Below are 19200 nucleotides of genomic sequence, written 5' to 3'. Positions count from 1 at the left end.
TCCAAATGAGCCAGCCAGACGCCCCTCATAGTTTCAGACCTAATGACCTGTTCCTCGTAGGTAGTTCCTCAGACTGCTTATCACAGCTTATTATAATCTCTAGATGGCAACTCCAGACTACGACTCGATTTACATCTCTCTAATCTTAATCGGGTGAAAACTCAAGTTCCATTAGAAATGGAAATGATTCCACCACTTGCTACTGGTATTATTTTTAACGATCAGATTACCATAAATTGTATGTAAGCTAAAAAAAATACATACTGTGAGAAAATCCTGCTCAAATTTGTACGCTCCACCTCCAGTGGCACAAAAGACAGTGTGAAGACTCGAGAAGTTTTTATCTCTGCCCATCTGAATAAAAGCAGGCATGTCATGAGTGGGAAAGCGTATAAAGTGCAGATTGCCCTTGCGTCCACACAGAGTCAGGTCCTTCAGCTCCAGGTGCACATCCCGAATACCTGTGGACCCATAAGCCACATTGGAGGTCAGGTACTTCCGAATGCTTTTAAGACTTTCCACCTCTTCTTCTTCTTCTTCAGCAGTGATGTCTTTGGGTTCAAAATAAACCAGCTTAACCAGGGTTCCACCAATATCCAAGCCAAACCATGGAAAAACTAAATGGGAAAAGAAAAAAAAAAGTCAGAACAACTTTTTTTTTTTCTGAAAACTAAACACATACGTACTAGATTAGCAATTTATTCATACCCTGAGGTTTCCAAGGACTAGAGAAACAAAAAGGGCGTTGGGAAAAGAAACAGGATTCTGTCTGATCTGGAAAATATCTTTAAAAAAAAAAGTCACTGACACAAAAACAGACACTCAGATCAGTGGAACAGAACAGAGAACCCAAAAATGGACCCACAAACGTATGGCCAACTAATCTCTGACAAAGCAGGAAAGAGTATCCAACGGAATAAAGACAGTCTCTTCAGGGGCGCCTGGGTGGCGCAGTCGGTTAAGCGTCCGACTTCAGCCAGGTCACGATCTCGCGGTCTGTGAGTTCGAGCCCCGCGTCAGGCTCTGGGCTGATGGCTCGGAGCCTGGAGCCTGTTTCCGATTCTGTGTCTCCCTCTCTCTCTGCCCCTCCCCCGTTCATGCTCTGTCTCTCTCTGTCCCAAAAATAAATAAAAAACGTTGAAAAAAAAAAATTAAAAAAAAAAAAAAAGACAGTCTCTTCAGCAAATACTGCTGGGAAAACTGGACAGCAACATGCAGAAAAATGAGCCTGGACCATTTTCTTACACCATACACAAAAATAAACTCAAAATGGATGAAAGACCTAAATGTAAGACAGGAAGCCATCAAAATCCTCGAGGAGAAAACAGGCAAAAACCTCTTTGACCTTGGCCACAGCAACTTTCTTACTCAACACGTCTCCGGAGGCAAGGGAAACAAAAGCAAAAATGCACTATTGGGACCTCATCAAAATAAAAAGCTTCTGCACAATGGGCACCTGGGTGGCTCAGTCGGTTGAGCATCCAACTTCGGCTCAGGTCATGATCTCGTGGTCTGCGAGTTCGAGCCCCATGTCGGGCTCTGTGCTGACAGCTCAGAGCCTGGAGCCTGTTTCTGATTCTGTGTCTCCCTCTCTCTCTCTGCCCCTCCCCTGCTCATGCTCTCTCAAAATGCTCGAAAATAAAAATAAACATTAAAAAAAAATTTTTTTTTTTTTTTAAAAAGCTTCTACACAAGGAAGGAAACAATCAGCAAAACTAAAAGGCAACCAACAGAATGGGAGAAGATATTTGCAAACAACATATCAGATAAAGGGTTAATATCCAAAATCTATAAAGAACTTATCACACAAACTCAACACCCAAAAAACAAATAATCCAGTGAAGAAATGGGCAAAAGACATGAATAGACACTTCTCCAAAGAAGACATCCAGATGGCAACAGACACATGAAAACATGCTCACAACATCACTCATCATCAGGGAAATAACAAATCAAAACCACAATGAGATACCACCTTACACCTGTCAGAATGGCTAACATTAACAACTCAGGCAACAATAGATGTTGGCGAGGATGCAGAGAAAGAGGATCTCTTTTGTACTGCTGGTGGGAATGCAAACTGGTGCAGCCACTCTGGAAAACAGTATGGAGGTTCCTCAAAAAATTAAAAATAGAACTACCCTATGGCCCAGCAATTGCACTACTAGGCATTTATCCAAGGGATACAGGTGTGCTGTTTCAAAGGGGCACATGCACCCCAATGTTTATAGCAGCACTATCAACAATAGCCAAAGTATGGAAAGAGCCCAAATGTCCATCGATGGATGAATGGATAAAGAAGATGTGGTGTGTGTGTGTGTGTGTGTGTGTGTGTGTGTATACACATACATGTATATGTATACACACACACACACACAATCTTCTTTATCTTTTATGTATATAAATGTGTATATATATGTATATATACACATATCTTTATGTGTGTGTGTATACACACACACACACACACACACACACACACACACTGGAGTATTACTCAGCAATCAAAAAGAATGAAATCCTGCCATTTGCAACTACGTGGATGGAACTAGAGGGTATTACGCTAAGTGAAATTAATCAGTCAGAGAAAGACAAGTATCATATGGCTTCACTCATACAAAGAATTTAAGATACAAAACTGATGAACATAAGGGAAGGGAAGCAAAAATAATATAAAAACAGGGAAGGGGACAAAACATTAAGAGACTCTTAAATATGGAGAACAGAGGGTTACTGAAGGGTATGGGGGGGGAGTGGGCAAAATGAGTAAGGGGCATTAAGGAATCTACTCCTGAAAACATTGTTGCACTGTATGCTAACTTGGATGTAAATTTAAAAAAATAAAAATAAAAAACATATTTTTAAAAATGTATTATTTCAAAAAAAGTCACAAAGATCAGGAAGAAAAACATCAAAATATTGAGTCAACCCAGCCCTCTTGCACAAATAAGCCCAAACTACACAATGAAATATTAAAAAACAACAAAATGACTACCCATGAATCTCAACTTTGAAAAAAAGAAAAAAAAAGATTGAGAATGAAAATCTACATCCTTCCTCTTGGCTCAAAGAAGAAATGTTGAAACTTTTCAGAGCTCTGGTTTAGTATGCAAACTAGAAATAGAGGAAATTCCCAACCTTATGTAACATGTAAGCTCCAGTGGTCAATTTCTCAAAACCTGATGTCCCTAAAATAAAAGGTTTCAAAGGACTTTATGGTAACATATTTTAGAGTTAATATCTGTTCCCAAAAAAATCCTTCCCAAAAAATAGCTTCAGGAGATCAGATCAAAATGGACTGCACAGACTGCCTTGCCCTCCTAGCTTAGATGGCAGAAATGACTAAAGATACAGATTTATTGATGTATTATTTTCCAAAATAATTCCGGGAAACAAGAAACGATAGGATCAGCAAAACTAAGTTGATAAGGGCAGTAACTGTCCAGAACCCTAAAAAGAAGAATGCTATAAAAAAAAAAAAAAAAAAAAAAACTGGGAATAAACAAACAGTGCCTGGGTGGCTTCGTTAGCTGGGCATCCAACTCATGATCCCAGGGATTAAGCCCCTCTTTGGGTCTGCACTGAGGAGGGAGCCTGCTTGAGATTCTCTCTCTCTTTCCCTCTGCCCCTCTCTCCCACTCAAGCTCTCAATTTCTCTCTAAAATAAATAAATAAATAAAATAAAAATTGGGAGCAGCTATGAAGGCTGGGAGAGTACACGGGTGCTCCATCAAGCTGTACATAGGAGTGGCTGCCATGGAGAAACAGGGACAGGCTCTGGTGGTCATGGGTGATCTGGTGGGGAATGCATCTGGTGCAACTGAACAGACCAACCACTTCCCTCTACTGAGAACCACTCCCCACACCTCCACCCCTCCAGAGGCAAAGTCTTCATTAAACACAAGCACTTCAGCCAAAGACTCAGAATGGCACCCACCCAAGTAGCTACTATCACCCCAGAAGAAATGAGGAGACATGTATCTGGACATACATCCCTACAATCCACCTTCAGAAACTGGTAAAGAGATACTGCATCCACTGACAGAAAAGCAATCCTCAAAATAGAGATGATCACTTCACAAATTAGAATCACCAAAAGGGATATCTACACCACAAAAACGAGAAACTAAACATCTTTAGAAAGAGTTTCAGAAACAAACAGGAGACTTAAAAAGAATCATAATTATCCTCAGGGGTAAAATAAGAAGAAACTAAGAAATGATTGCCATCTGTGGTTGTAACTGCACGAATCCACACATAAAATTATACAGAACTAAATACGTACACACAAAAGAGTTTTTGTATAATTGGTTAGGCCTAAGTCAAGTCTGTGAACTGTATCAGTGTTAATTTCTTAGTTGGGTGTTGTGAAGCTTTGGAAACCAAAAAAAGAGGGAAGGGGACAAACTAGTATACACTTGACAGAGATCAGTCTCAAAAACAGGCTGAGTAAAAGAAGCCTCACACAAAGGCTACATGCTATATGATTCCACGCATATGAAACTCCAGGAAATGCAAAGCAATCATTTCTGCATTTGATAGGAAGTAGACTGTAGGCTGGGGGAGGAAGTGGAGGGAAGGACTATAGGAGCAGAAGAAAACTTTCTGTATTAACCCAAACCTTTTTTTAAAATATAGATGTAATTTATTGTCAAGTTAGTTAGCTAACATACAGTGTATACGGTGTGCTCTTGGCTTCGGGAGTAGATTCCCATGATTTATCACTTACATACAACACCCAGTGCTCATACCAACAAGTGTCCTCCTCAATGCCCATCACCCATTTTCCCCACCCCCCAGCCTCCCCACACCCTTCCAGCCTCAGTTTGTTCTCTGTATTTAAAAGTCTCTTATGGTTTGCCTCCCTCTGTTTGTAACTATTCATGTATTTTTTTCTTTCCCTTCCCCCATGGCCTTCTGTTAAGTTTCTGAACTTCCACGAATGAGTGAAAACATGATATTTGTCTTTCTCTGACTTATTTCACTTAGCAAAATGTCCTCCAGTTCCATCCACATTGTTGCAAATGGCAAGGTTTCATTCCTTTTCACTGTGGAGTAGTATTCCATTGCGGGGGGGAAAGGGGGGGCACATCTTTATCCCTTCATCAGTTGATAGACATTTGGTAGTAACCCAAATCTTGATTGTTGGAGGTGAAGGGAGAGCTCCATGGGTGTGTCTATATATCTGTCAAAATGCATGGAACTATACACTTTAAATAGATGCAGTTGCTTGTATGTAAATTGTTCCTCAATAAAGAGTTTTATAAAATAAGAAAAAGGAAAAAATCTATTTCCAAAATAAAGCTCAAAAGATGTATTTAACAGCAAAATAGGCAAAGAAAAAAATGGAAAACAAAACTAAGAAATTCTCCCCAAATCCTCTCAGGTATGAAGGAAAAGTAGATATATATAGAAATACAGAACCATAACTTCTGTGAGTCCCAGAAACTTCCTGGGGAAGGCAGAGGAGGAAAAGACATAAATCATCAGGTTCACTAAGTGTCAAGCAGAACCAATTAGTGGCAAACAGACAGACAGACTTAGACACATTCTATTGAAATGTCAAGAAATCCTAAACACTTCCAAAGACAAAAGCATATTCCTACAAAGATACATAAATCACATAAAGGTGGAAATGGATTTTTCATCAGCGACATAGATGCTAGAAGATAATGGAGCACTAGCTTCAAAGTTATAAGGAAAAAGACTTTGAAACATATCCAGCCAAATCAGCTTTCAAGGAGGAGTGCAAAAGAAATTTTCACACATGAAAGAGCTCAATGTTTACTACTCAAAGACCTTCTCTGAAAAGAAAGAAAAAAAAAAAAAAAGGACCTTCTCTGAAATAATTAGTAAATGCCTTCCAATATAATTTTAAAAGCATCCAAATATGAGCTTTAAGAAACAATGATCAGCAAAGGAAACAATACATGTGACTTTCTGAAAAATCAGCAATCTGGAACTAAAATATATGATTTCAACATAGGAAGCTGAAAAGGGAAGTGAGAGACAAGTGAAGCAAACAGTAGCTCTGTCTTGATAGGGAAAAGAAGATACAAATTCTGATTAATTCTAAATAAGGAGAAAAAAGTGATAGTTTAAATACATCAAAAATGTACAGGTAACTCTAGAAAAAAAGAAAATGAACATATGACCTCCAAACAACTATGGAAACAAATCAGTTCAAAAACAAAGAAAAAAAATATGGCAAACACAAAACAAAAAAAGACAGGAATGAACACAAATACATCAGTAATCACTAATAGGTCAAATTACCCTTCTACAGAAGAAATTTGATTATATGCTTATATATTATATATACATTTAAGATAATACAAGTAGACTGAGGTAAATATATGGCAAAACACAGAGAGAGTCCTATCATAAAGAGTTGGATGCTTTAAGATGAAAACAGCATTCAGTCAAAAATACTCAAATCAAAATCTTAAGCACCTCACTGGAGACTGATATACCAGATAGAACAGGTGACATATTTAGGAACCATGATAAGTTAAAGTCAAACCTTATGTATCAAGACCAGCACCGCACTTAACAGGGACTACTTTGCTCACGAGAGGTGCCCCTCCAAACAGCTATCTACCAAGGAAATAGGATTCACAACTCCCATCTTACACTCACTTGCCATTATACATTCACTGACCAATTTGGTGGGTAGAATCACTGGCACCATTTATTTAACAGACTTGAAATATATATATACTTGAATCTGGGTAAGCAAAATGAATTCCTGAATAATGCTACTCCACGTATTAAGCAAATGTTAACAGAAATTAAGTACAATACTAGCAGACTAAATAAAATTCAAAACAAAAAGGATTAAAAGGGAATAAAAAGAAACTGTATCATGAGCATAAAAGAAGTAGAACTGATGTGATCCTAACAAATGCTTCAAAAATATTAAAAACAAGGAGAAACTGACAAATCTACACAACAATGTGAGAATGACACAGGTATCAGAAATTTGTACTCTCTCTCTCTCACACACACACACACACACACACACACACAAAATAAAGGTATAGAGGATTTGAATATAAAGCTAGTAAGGTCAATCTATGAAACATAAATAACCCTATCAAAAAAAACCACAAATACACCTTCCTTTCAAATACCTATAAACCATACAAATTAACTGCACAAGCTTAAAGAACCTCAAACTCCAAAGAACAAAAACAAACCACATTCACTTTCCACAATAACTCAACATTATGAATTAATCCAACAAACACAAAGAAATAAATCTCTCCACCTGAAAATTTTTAAACCCACTTCTTTTAACTCTGAAATAAAAGGAGAAATCAAAACAAAATTTATTTTTGGATGAATGACAATAAGAACATTATGTATCAAAATCAGTAAGATACACCCTCCATGGTACCCGAAGGGAAATTTCTGGCCTTAAAAGTTTATCAAATGGATGCAAAAAAGAAAACCTGAATAAAAAGGGAAATGTCACACACAATTCACACAATTTGAAATGCTAGAAAAAGAATAAATTAGATCCAAAATAAGCAGAAAGGAATTATTAAGAACAAAAGCAAGATGTAGGGGTGCCTGCGTGGCTCAGTTGGTTGGATGTCCAACTTCTGTGCTGACAGCTCAGAGGCTAGAGCCTGCTTCAGATTCTATGTCTCCCTCTCTCTCTGCCCCTTCCCCACTCACACTCTCTCAGAAATAAACATTAAAAAAAGAAAAAAATGTTTTAAAGAGATGTAAATGAAATTAGAAAAACATGATCATCATGAACAACACCACAGGAGAGCTGACCAATAACATCAAGCTTTGAAAAAGCCATTAATACAGACAAATTTCTGGTAAGTATATCCAAGAAAAAGAAAGAAGATATAGCTTTTCTTTAAAAAAAAAAAAAGAAAAATCAAAGATAAGAGTATGTAACCAGAGACTACATGAGTGTACAATTTCATATTAAGTTTAAAATGTACACCAGAAAATTAGCAAGAAAAAATAGAGTACAAAAAGTGGCTCAAAATAAGATCAAAAACACAAATCAAAAGCACTGAAAAATTTTAAAAAGATGTGAAAGATCTTTCAACCAAACAAGAACAAAAAAGCACCAGGCCTTAATGGTTTCCAGGCAAACCTTTAAGAGCTTCTAGGTTACAGAAAAATCTAAAAAGATTCCTAAGTCATTCTAACCTCATATCAAAACTAGAAAAGAGGGGCACCTGGGTGACTCAGTCAGGTGAGCATCCCACTCTTGATTTTGGCTCAGGTCATGATCTCACAGTTCGTGGGATTGAGCCCCATGTTGGACTCTGCAATGAGTGTGGAGTCTGCTTAAGATTTTCTTTCTCTTTCTCTCTTTCTCTCCCCCCCCCCACTCCCCACATTCTCTCTGGAAAAAAATAAACTAGAAAAGAAACCTCTCACAACAAAATGCATTAAATTACTAAACAATGTCCAGTTGTGCAGTAAGAGTAATTAACCATAGTCAACAGATATTCTTCTCAGGAATGCAAAAAGATGGTTTTCACGTTAGATTCCAAAAAATAACAACAATACTTAGAGACAAATCTTAGTACTAAATATGTACAATAGCTATTATTAAAATAGTGTACTGAAAATCAGAGCAGCGGAAAGATTCCTGTTCCAGGACAAAACACTGAGTATTATTAAAATGTCAATTCTCCAAGTTAACCTAACAATGTCAATGCAATTCTAATGAGAACACTATGGCTGACTCCCCAGAAGCCATTCCACCTCAGTCCCAGGCAGGGACAGTCCTGAATTTTTTTTACACCTACAAAAATTCCATTCTCAATGACAGGCCTGACCCAAACTGGCACAGGTCATGAAAAGTCTGTCCCTGGCACCTATAAGAAAAGTTTCTTCACTCAAGAAAGCAATAGTGCTAAATAGGATTGAAGCAAGGAGATTAGATTCCTATTTTCCGACCTGTAGTGCCATTTTTTTTTAAATGTGTATTTTGAGAGAGAGCAAGAACGAGAGTGGGCATATGCTCAGGCAAGCAAGCAGGGGAGGGGCAGAGAAAGAAAAGAGAGAAAGAGAATTCCAAGCAGGCCCCGCACTGTCAGCGCAGAGCCCAACTCGAGCTCATGAACGGTGAGATCATGATCTGAGCCAAAATCAAGAGCCGTAGGCTTAACCAACTGAGCCACCCAGGCACCCTGTGCCATTCTTTTAACCATCAACTTTAGGAGGCCACCAACCTGTAATTACCACAGACACAGCACTCCACCAACAAACATATCACATCAATAGGATTAGAATCTTGGAGTCTGGGTGGCTCAGTGGTTATGAGTCAGATTCTTGATTTCAGCTTAGGTCATGATCTCACAGTTCATGGGTTCGAGCCCGGCATAAGGCTCTGTGCTGGGAGCGTGGAGCGCCTGCTTGGGATTCTCTCTCTCCCTCTCTCTGCCCCTCCCCTGCTCTCCCTCTCTCTCTCAAAATAAATAAACATTTTTTTTTTTTAATAGGACTGGAATCTGAAGGTCTGGACAAACCTAAGACCAATGGAAGATTTTATAATGCTTAAAGCTTAAATGCTTAAATGCTTAAAATGAGTAAAGCTTAAGTTTTACTCCCATTTCCTTAGATTAAAAAATTTAAACATTAACATATAGCTATTATGTATTAAATGATTATTAACAGTCAAGCACTCTATTAGGCACTTGACTGCATAAATTTATTTAATGTTTGCAACGATCATATAAGGCAAGTACTATAATCATCCCACTTTACAGATTAAGAAACTGAAGTGCACAAGAGTCCAAGGTCACAATCAAGAAAAGGCAGAGGTAGGGACTCAAACCCAGATTTCCTAAATCCTTTCACAAGCATTTTCAACAAGTGTCTATACAAACCTAAGAGCACAAAACACACACCCTTGAGTTAATAAGAAAATAAAATTAGGAGTTTAATAAAAATCACATACTTTAAAAAATTAGGAGGATCAACAATATATAAAGAAAAATAAGGAGTCTTGGGCAGAGCTCAGTTCATATGCTTGTTACAGACTTTAACGGTTTCTGGATTTTTCTCTGTACTACTCATCAAACGATTTACGTACCCAAGAACTGAGAAACACTGAGAAGCACAGGAGGTCCATTAGACACATGTTCTCTGATAATGGCTGAGAGAATTATGCCAGGCCATATAATTGTTATTTCAAAACATTCAACTGCCCAAAGGGATTAGATTCCCATCACTGACTGCAGACTGCCTCATATACTATAACAGAATGAATACTGGAATAAGCTTTCTAATCCTTGTTCAAAACACTGTTTCTGGTGGGAAAAGGAACTTCTGCTATACCATCAGTCTTCATATCTCACCAACAGAATACTTATTCATCACTTCCAATTACTGAATTATTCCATTAATTTTCACAGATATTTTAGTCTGTCTGCAACCCTTCACATATATCCTGGTATTAAGGCCTCCAAGGCACTCAGTCTAGACAATCTACACTTGACTTAGAATTTAAACTCTGCCTCACAGGTTATTTATGTAAAACCATCTGTAGCACCACGTCTGTCTCATAATAGGTCTCAACAACTGAAAGGCTTTCAAATGGGAAATAAATGGTGTATAAGAATGTGCTGTTTTCCAATACTATGAACCACATCTTTACCAGACCGATGTGGTTAAGATATTGCAAACCCAAATCTCTGGGCCGATCTAGGCAGCAATCTTTGGCACCAATTAAAAGGCCTACTTTAATAAATATTCTTGGGGCATCTGGGTGGCTCAGTCGGTTGGGCGTCCGGCTTCGGCTCAGGTCATGATCTCGCAGTCCGTGAGTTCGAGCCCTGCATCAGGCTCTGTGCTGACAGCTCAGAGCCTGGATGGAGCCTGTTTCAGATTCTGTGTCTCCCTCCCTCTCTGACCCTCCCCCGTTCATGCTCTGTCTCTCTCTGTCTCAAAAATAAACGTAAAAAAAAATTTTTTTTAATTAAATAAAAACTATTATTCTCAAAATAGTTTTAACTTGGGGACTAGATTCCTATATAATATATATTATCAAACCAGTAGACTCAATAATAAATTCTACATTTTGGAAATATAAACCCACAAAACCTAATAAACTACTAGAAAACTAAAGATGGCTTCCACTTTTAGAAAGCAAACTTTAAGCTGTTATTTACAAGAGAAGTTTTCACATGCTGGTCAGTCTCACTGACATACACTGAGAAAGAACATAATAAACTAAGAACCGTGCCTGAAGATAAAAATATCCCAAGGTATGAACCTGAAAAAACATTCACCAGGTTATAAATTTAAGCCTAAGAAACATCACTCTTCTTCTAAATGACCAAAATAACTATTCTTTTCTGCTTGATAAGGTCCTAACAGCCTACAGTCTATTGTCTTGTTCCTTCTCTCTCCTTTTAACATGTGTTTAAGCAAAAGATTTTTTTTAGTATTTTGAGGGGGGGGGAGGGGGGGGGGGAGGGAGGGAGGGAGAGAAGGAGGGAGGGGGGGAGAAGGAGGGAGGGAGGGAGAGAGAGGGAGGGAGGGAGAGAGAGGGGGAGAGGGAGGGAGGGAGAGAGAGGGAGGGAGAGGGAGGGGGAGGGAGGGGGAGAGAGGGAGAGAGGGAGAGAGGGAGAGAGGGAGAGAGGGAGAGAGGGAGAGAGGGAGAGAGAGGGAGAGGGAGAGGGAGAGGGAGAGGGAGAGGGAGAGGGAGAGGGAGAGGGAGAGGGAGAGGGGGAGAGGGGGAGAGGGAGAGAGAGAAATCATTTGCGCACATGCAGGGGAGGGGGAGGGAGGGACAGAGGATCCCAAGCAGGCTCTGCACTGATGGGGGGCTCAAACTCAGGAACCACGAGATCATGATCTGAACCAAAGCTGGACACTTAACCAACTGAGCCACCTAGGAGCCCCTAAAAGACTTTTTAAGTTTACTTATTTCTTTTGAAAGAAAGAGATCACTAGCGAGAGAGGGGCACTATGAGTACAGAGCCCAATGCAGGGCTCAAACTCACGAACCAAACCGTGAGATCATGACCTGAGCTGAAATCAAGAGTCAGGCAATTGGGGCTCCTGGGTGGCTCAGTTGGTTAAACGTCCAACTTCAGCTCAGACCATGATCTCACAGTTCGTGGGTTTGAGCCCCACATTAGACTCTGTGCTGACAGCTCACAGCCTGGAGCCTGCTTCACATTCTGTCTCTCCATCTCTCTCTGCCCCTTCCCCACTCACACTCTATCTCTGTCTCTCTCTCTCTCTCAAAAATAAAAAACAATTAAAAAAAAAAAAAAAGAGTCGGGTGATTGAGCCACGCAGGTGCCCCAAAAGATTTTTAATAGCATACATCACTTCTCCTTTATGGTACCCCCTAGATAAAAAAGGGTAGGGATGCTAACACTGTTTGAACAATCATATTACCTAAATACACATGGCCCCTAAAATAACATACTGTACCATTTTACACAGCTGCATACTTTGGATTATTTTTAGGCCCTGCTTAATGCTTCACATTCTTTGAACAACCAAAGTGAAGGACCATGTTTACTTTGATTTCATTTAGATTTAAAGTTGATAAAAAGGTTAAAAAGCATCCTCTCCCATTCTGTACCTCAAACATAGGCTACGAAGCAACAGAAATCTTTTCACTGAGCTCCTAATGGGCAGTCTTCCCTAATTCCCTAACTGAAGATGAAACACTGCACCTAATAAGGGGCAGTCTCCCAGGGCCCCAGCACCAATTCCTTTCTGCCAACACTGATGCTCCCCAAAAGCCAAGGAAAAGCAACCATTTGCTAGGCTGGCATTATCAAGCTACAGAAACTTTTTTTTTTTTTTAAAGAGTTTTAAGTTTATTTTTTTAGTAATCTCAACACCCAATGTGGGTCTCAAACTCACAACCCCAAGATAAGAGTCGCATGTTCTACCAACTGAGCCAGCCAGGCACCCCTAAAAGCTTTTTCTAGATCAATGGAAATTAAGGATATTCCACGACTAACAGGAGTCGAAAATCAACGTGTCCCAAAGATCTCCCTGGAGTGCTACAACATGCTTCATGCTTTGAAGTCACCTTCAAAAATCCAGCTCATCCACCAGCCACATGGGATACTCCCATCCCAGGTTCCACACCTCTAACACATCTGCTGCACATCTGGGACCCTTGATTAAAATGCATGTTCTCTTGTGACATGCCTGTATACATTTGTCAAAGTATACATTTTGCTGTATGTAATTATGCCTCAGTAAAATTTTTTAAAAAATTAACAGATGCATTAAAAAAGCAGGGGGGCGCGCCTGGGTGGCTCAGTTGGTTAAGCAATCAACTTCGGCTGAGGTCTTGATCTCACGGTGAGTTAGAGCTTCGCACTGGGATCTCTGCTGTCAGCATGGAGCCTGCTTCAGATCCTCTGTCCCCTTCTCTCTGCCCCTCCCCCACTCATGCTCTGTCTCAAATAGAAATAAACATTAAAAAAAAATTAACAGGTGCATGTTCTTAGACTTGTTTGCAGACCTGAATGGGTTTTTGGTTTTTTTTTTTTTAGGCTTCTAAGTAATTCCATGTAAGAACCACTGCTCTGGGTTATGCTGCATGTACCTTCCCCTACTCAAAAATAGGGAAAGTCAAGAACACTGGGTCTGAAAGTCAGACACCTAATCACACAGATCCATTATTAACTCACTACATGCCCTTGGACAAAGGAAAAATTTCACTGACAGTTTCCTCTTCTGGAAACTAGAGATAAAAAATACCTACCACATAGGGTAACTGTGAGACTTCAATGATAGGTTTTTAACATATTTGACACAGTGTCTAACACAAGCAGTACATTACCATCATTAGCATCTTTGTTTCCTTTTTTTTTTTTTTTTTGACGTTTATTTATTTTTGAGAGACAGACCAGGAGTGGGAGAGGGGCAGAGAGAGAGAGAGGGAGACACAGAATCCGAAGCAGGCTCCAGGCTCCGAGCTGTCAGCACAGAGCCTGATGCGGGGCTCAAACCCACAAACCGTGAGATCATGACCTGAGCCGAAGTCGGACACTTAACTGACTGAGCCGCCCAGTCACCCCTGGTTTCCATCACTTTAAATCAATCTTTACTTGGTATTTCTCTGTCCTGTGAGACATACTCTACCTAATCTAAAACTTTTAAAGAACTTCTTACACACAGACATGCCTAGCCTCATCCCTAATGGGATGGGAACAGGTTTGAGAATTACACTGTTCTGGGGAACATGTGTGGCAGAACATGACTATGACCAGGGCCCACAAGAATTCCTAAGATAAACTGAATAGCTCCTTCTAGTTTCAAATGACATCTAGTCTCCTACCTTTAGACAAGTAGTTTAAGGACATCAGAATGAAGCTCTCTAACCTCCAAAGAAAGATGGCACCACCCTATACCCAACTTTACCAAAAATAAATACGGAGATTTATTTAGTCTTTACTGAATTCTCTCAGAGGTGAAACCATTCTTGGAGGGTTCAGAAATCAAGAGGCTGCCTCTCCATCTAACAGGTGCACCCCTGGACAGTAACAGAAAAAACAAATGGAAGAAAGAAATAACCTTTTTGGCAGGTCTCATTACCTGAGAGATGGCTTTTCATGATTTATCAGAGAAAGCAATAAAGGCAACCATGACAAACATCAGACATAAAAACAAAAATAAATATGTAAATAAATAAATAAATCCGACATGAATATCTGTCTTGGTTCCTTAAAAGATATCTCAGGGACGCCTGGGTGGCTCAGTCGGTTAAGCATCTAATTCTTTTTTTTTTTTTTTAGTTTTTTTTGTTTGTTTGTTTATTTTTGAAAGAGAGAGAGAGAGTGGTAGAAATGCAGAGAGAGAGGAAGACACAGGATATGAAGCACGCTCCAGGCTCGGAGTTGTTAGCACCACATTCCACGCGGGCTCGAACCCACAGGCCATGAGATCATGACCTGAGCCAAAATCAGACATTTAACCGACTGAACCACCCAGGTGCCCCTAGCATCCAATTCTTGATTTCAGCTCAGTTCATGATCTCCACGGTCTTAGCATGGAGCCTGCTTGAGATTCTCTCTCCTGCTTGCAGGTGCACTCTCTCTAAAAACAAAAAAATAAATAAAAAGACATCTCAAAACCACCTTACATACCACCCCCACCCCCCAATACAATCTAAACCAGAGTTTTCCACAGGTGTCTCTGAGCAGCTGTATCTAAATGATATGAGGAATTTGTTAAAATGCAGCTTCTTAGAACCCTCCCCAGATTCTGATTCAAAAAGATGGAGTTGGACCCAAGGAATCTGCATTTTTAACTCCCAAGGTCATTTTTATGCTCAAAATTTGGAAGTACTTCCACAGTAGCTAGAAATTTTCACCCCAAGTAAGTCTTGAACACAAAAGATAGTGATTATGCTTAGCTTTAGAGCAATGAAGAAACAGCTAATAGAATATACACAATTCAATAAAGCACAGTGGTTGAGAGGACGTATGGAGCTGGACTTCCTGAATTTACATTTCTATCCCACTACTCACAAGTCATTTGACAGGGGGCAAATGTACCCCCGTTTTCTCATCTGTAAAATGGAATAAACAAGTTATGAATACTAATGAGTTATTAAAGCTCTCAGTAGAGTGCCTGACCTCCGCAAACACCCAAAACACAATCCTTATTTAGAAAGTGGGTGATGGGCATTGAGGAGGGCATCTGTTGGGATGAGCCCTGGGTGTTGTACGGAAACCAATGTGACAATAAATTATATTTAATATAAAAAAAAAGTACTTATTTAGAATTCTTATGGTCAATGGCTAAAAGACAGCTGGCTAGAGGGCTGTGAATCTCTGAAATTTACAACCATCTCTGATGATGTAGTACAAAACCATTAACGTTTTGCATTGCTTAAAAATCAGGTGCTTCTCGGGGCACCTGGGTGGCTCAGTCGGTTAAGCGTCCCACTTCGGCTCAGGTCACGATCTTGCGGTCCGTGAGTTCGAGCCCCGCGTCGGGCTCTGGGCTGATGGCTCAGAGCCTGGAGCCTGCTTCCGATTCTGTGTCTCCCTCTCTCTCTGACCCTCCCCCGTTCATGCTCTGTCTCTCTCTGTCTCAAAAATAAATAAACTTAAAAAAAAAAAATTTAAAAAAAAAAAAATCAGGTGCTTTTCAAATAAAACACAAACCAGGTAACTGGTTCTAAACATGGTATCGATTGAGAGCAGTTAATCTGTTTTCCAAATTTCTTTCAAGACAGGAAAAGACAAAGTAATTCAGACTCCCAAATTTTTCACAGCAAAACAGGGCTACATTTAACATTTAATCATCCAAATCATGTAAAAGTACAGCAACCTGGTGGCTGGCTGAGGTACAAGACCATCCAATAAAGACCTCACTCTTGTAACCTGCATTTAAAACAGACTGATTTCCTGAAAGAGGAATTTGGCAACAAGACAAAAATCTAACCATATGTAAAACGTCACTAAATGATAAAGCTTATATTAGAGTATTAAGACAGTGGATACTTTCAACAGTAGCAATAGCTACTAGACTGAGGATGCTAACTGAAGACCTTTAAAGGGGTGAAAATGTATGGACTAGAACACAACGCAGGAAAAGAAGCCTGATAAGAAAATGGAGAAACCGATTCTCCAGAAAGAGCATGTGCAACTGCCAAGGCGAGATTCCCGCAAAATAAAAAGCCTTAATGCCCAGAATGCTACAGACCTGAATCGTGAGTATCAGCAAATAGATGCAAAGAAAACAGAGATATCTGGGTGAGAGATGACCCGAATTCTCACGGGAAGAAAAGCAGCCAAAGCTTAAGTGCACAGAACACGGAATCCAGTTTTAGGCCTGCAGCAACTCAAGGGCTAGTTAACCATTTTTAGGAAGGCCGAAATCTCCAGATTAAAGGGATTTAACGTCTTGGACACCGCTCTTTGGGACCCACGGAAAACAGACACGGGGGATTCAAAGGATTTAGGGGGAAAGGAGGAGGTGGAAATGAGTCAAAAGAAGCCTTCTCGACGATAAAATCATGTGACTCTCGGGCAAAGAATGCCCAAGGAGCTAAGGAGAGGAAGAAAGGGTCCTGAGTAAAGACGCTCCACTTCCACCACCGTCAAGGGCGGACCACTGCGCCCGAGGTCTGGGCGGGGGCCGGACCCTAATGCCCCAAACTTGGACCTGAGGCCTCCAGCCGGGAGTCAGCCCATGCACCAACCTAGGACCACCGTGAGGGGGCACTGTCCCCACACGAGCGCGCGGGAAAAACGGCGGCCGCGCCGGAAGGGGGCAGGGCGAGCCGCGAGGACGACCCCCCGGGCACTTACGCTGCCGCTTCTTCCTGAGGCTTTCCACGCGCTGGCGGGAGGCCGAGGGAGCGCCGCTGTAGGAGCCGGGCCGGTTTCGCCTAATGCCCTCTACCGAAGCCGAGGCAGAGGACCCGACTGGGGGCTCCGACGCGCTACTCGCCCGGCGCCGCAGCAGCTCCCGCCGCCGCCCATCAGGCCCTTCGGGCGCCGGCTCCCCCGCCGAGGCGGAGGTGTCGGCCGCTCTGCCGTGGCGCTCCATGGGCACGCCGAGCCGGCCCGCTCCCATCCGCAGCAGCCGCCGCTGCCGCCCAAGCCAGCCCCCCAGCGCCGAAACCCTCGTCGCCTCCTCCGCGGCAGTCCAGCCCAAGCAGAGGCGCCCCCTCCACCGTCCGCCTCTTCCGTTGCGCCAACGCGCAGCAAGCCAATCCAAATAGGGTGGGGGCGGCCCGAAGGCCTCGCGTCCAATCGCCTCCCTCACTCGAGGCGGATCGACTGCGCGTCCGTCCAATGAAAGGCTCCCAGGACGGGGCGGGGCGGAGAGTGGCGGGGGAGGGGATCGAAGCTTAGCCGCGAAGAAGGCGGTGTTGCCGAGGGGAGAGTGATGGCGGCGCCGCCCAATGGACGTGTGGGTGGAGGGGCTGGCTCACCCGCCCGCACTGGCGGACAGGTCAGGGGGGCCCTGCCCCTGAGTCCCGCCTCGCTGCTGCATCCCTCTCCCCCTGCCCGCGCCCTCCGCCAGCCCAGCAGTGTGCCCCCCGGCGTCTGGCCGCTAGTCTTTGGCAGACCGAAGGGCTTGAACCGCGGCTGATTTAGCCTTTGTCCCTTGGCCTGGTTCCGCCACTGCCGTCGAGACCACCAGCCCCTCCGCGCTCTTTTTTACCCTCTCCCCCAGCACTGCCACTGGCGTGGTTGGGCTAAGCCCCCTCCATTCCGCCTGCGTTGGAGAAACGTACCCGGTACCAGAAGGAAAGAAAGGTCTGGGGCTGGTCTCCATGGCAACTGGAAGAAAGAGGTGGGTTATAAATCCTACGCCACCCTTCAGTGCTGAAGGAGGGGGTGTGGGAGCCGGGGAGTAGGGTTTGCGTTTTGAAGGACAGTGTGGATTCCTTTCCGTGCGGTGCACTAGGGGGACATAGAAGGATTTGGTGGCTGCCTTGGAACCTGGGTTGTAAGGGGTGTGTGTGTGCGCGCGCGCGAGCGTTAATCATCTTATTCCTTTTTGGGGGGGCGAGACCACAGTCACCTCCAGCCCTGAGATACTGACCATTCACACCTATCTAAGGCCCTGCCACCCATCCCTTCTCCAAAGATTATCCAAGCCTGGAATGACCCCACCTTGCTCTGTACCCTCAAGGCACTCCCTCCGTCCGTCAAGTTTAACAGGACTATTAGTTTTTCTTACTAATTATTCCTAAGTGCCTCTCCCGGGACACTGTAATGTCCCTTGGGTGATAGACCTCATTTTTTTTTTTTTACCTTTGCCGTAATAACTGCTAGTAGCCCACAGAACGAGAAAGATAAGCTTCTCTCTTGCTTGTTGAGTAGAATTACCCAGGCTCACTCCAAACTAGTTCCCCCTCATTGTAGGAATAACCTTGGAAACCCTGTATCCAAACTCTGGAAATCCCGGCTCCTGCAAGAACCCATCCCAGATGGATCCTACAAGAACTAAGAACACCTGTAGCTAGCCTTCAAAATCCCAGTCCCCAGTATTGCTTATCTTTCTGCCTACACCTCACCAATCTGGTCCTCCTTGACCTGAGGGAGCTTTCCTCCAAGCCTGTTGAGCTGTGATAGATCATCCTGAAGAATCAAGAATCATCACCTAAGGCTGCCAAGATGAACCCCAATATCAAAATGACACCGAAAATAGGTGTAGAGGTTTTTTGGGGGGGTTGTGTGTGTGTGTGTTTTGCAGTGCACGTAATGCCCT

General features: G+C 42.2%; 1 protein-coding gene across 4 annotated transcripts in view; it reads right to left on the bottom strand.

The window, feature by feature from the left end:
* The window catches only part of PANK2 (pantothenate kinase 2), a 31516-nt gene extending 13874 nt beyond the window's left edge, over positions 1–17642 (bottom strand). For 3 of the 4 annotated variants that reach the window (XM_049651066.1, XM_049651068.1, XM_049651070.1), the window contains exons 1-2: positions 17286–17642; positions 265–617 (exon numbers count right to left, since the gene is read on the bottom strand). In XM_049651066.1, coding sequence (XP_049507023.1) covers positions 265–617; positions 17286–17553 — 621 coding nt within the window. In that variant the 5' untranslated portion in view covers positions 17554–17642. Of the gene's footprint in view, positions 1–264; positions 618–17285 lie in introns of those variants that run through there. The other variant, XM_049651071.1, reaches the window with a different exon arrangement.
* Positions 17643–19200: the final 1558 nt, after the last annotated feature.

This window comes from Panthera uncia, assembly GCF_023721935.1.
Source record: "Panthera uncia isolate 11264 chromosome A3 unlocalized genomic scaffold, Puncia_PCG_1.0 HiC_scaffold_11, whole genome shotgun sequence".
Lineage (NCBI taxonomy): Eukaryota > Metazoa > Chordata > Mammalia > Carnivora > Felidae > Panthera > Panthera uncia.
Note: the sequence above shows the minus strand (reverse complement) of the source record. Positions and strands in the feature narration are given on the sequence as shown.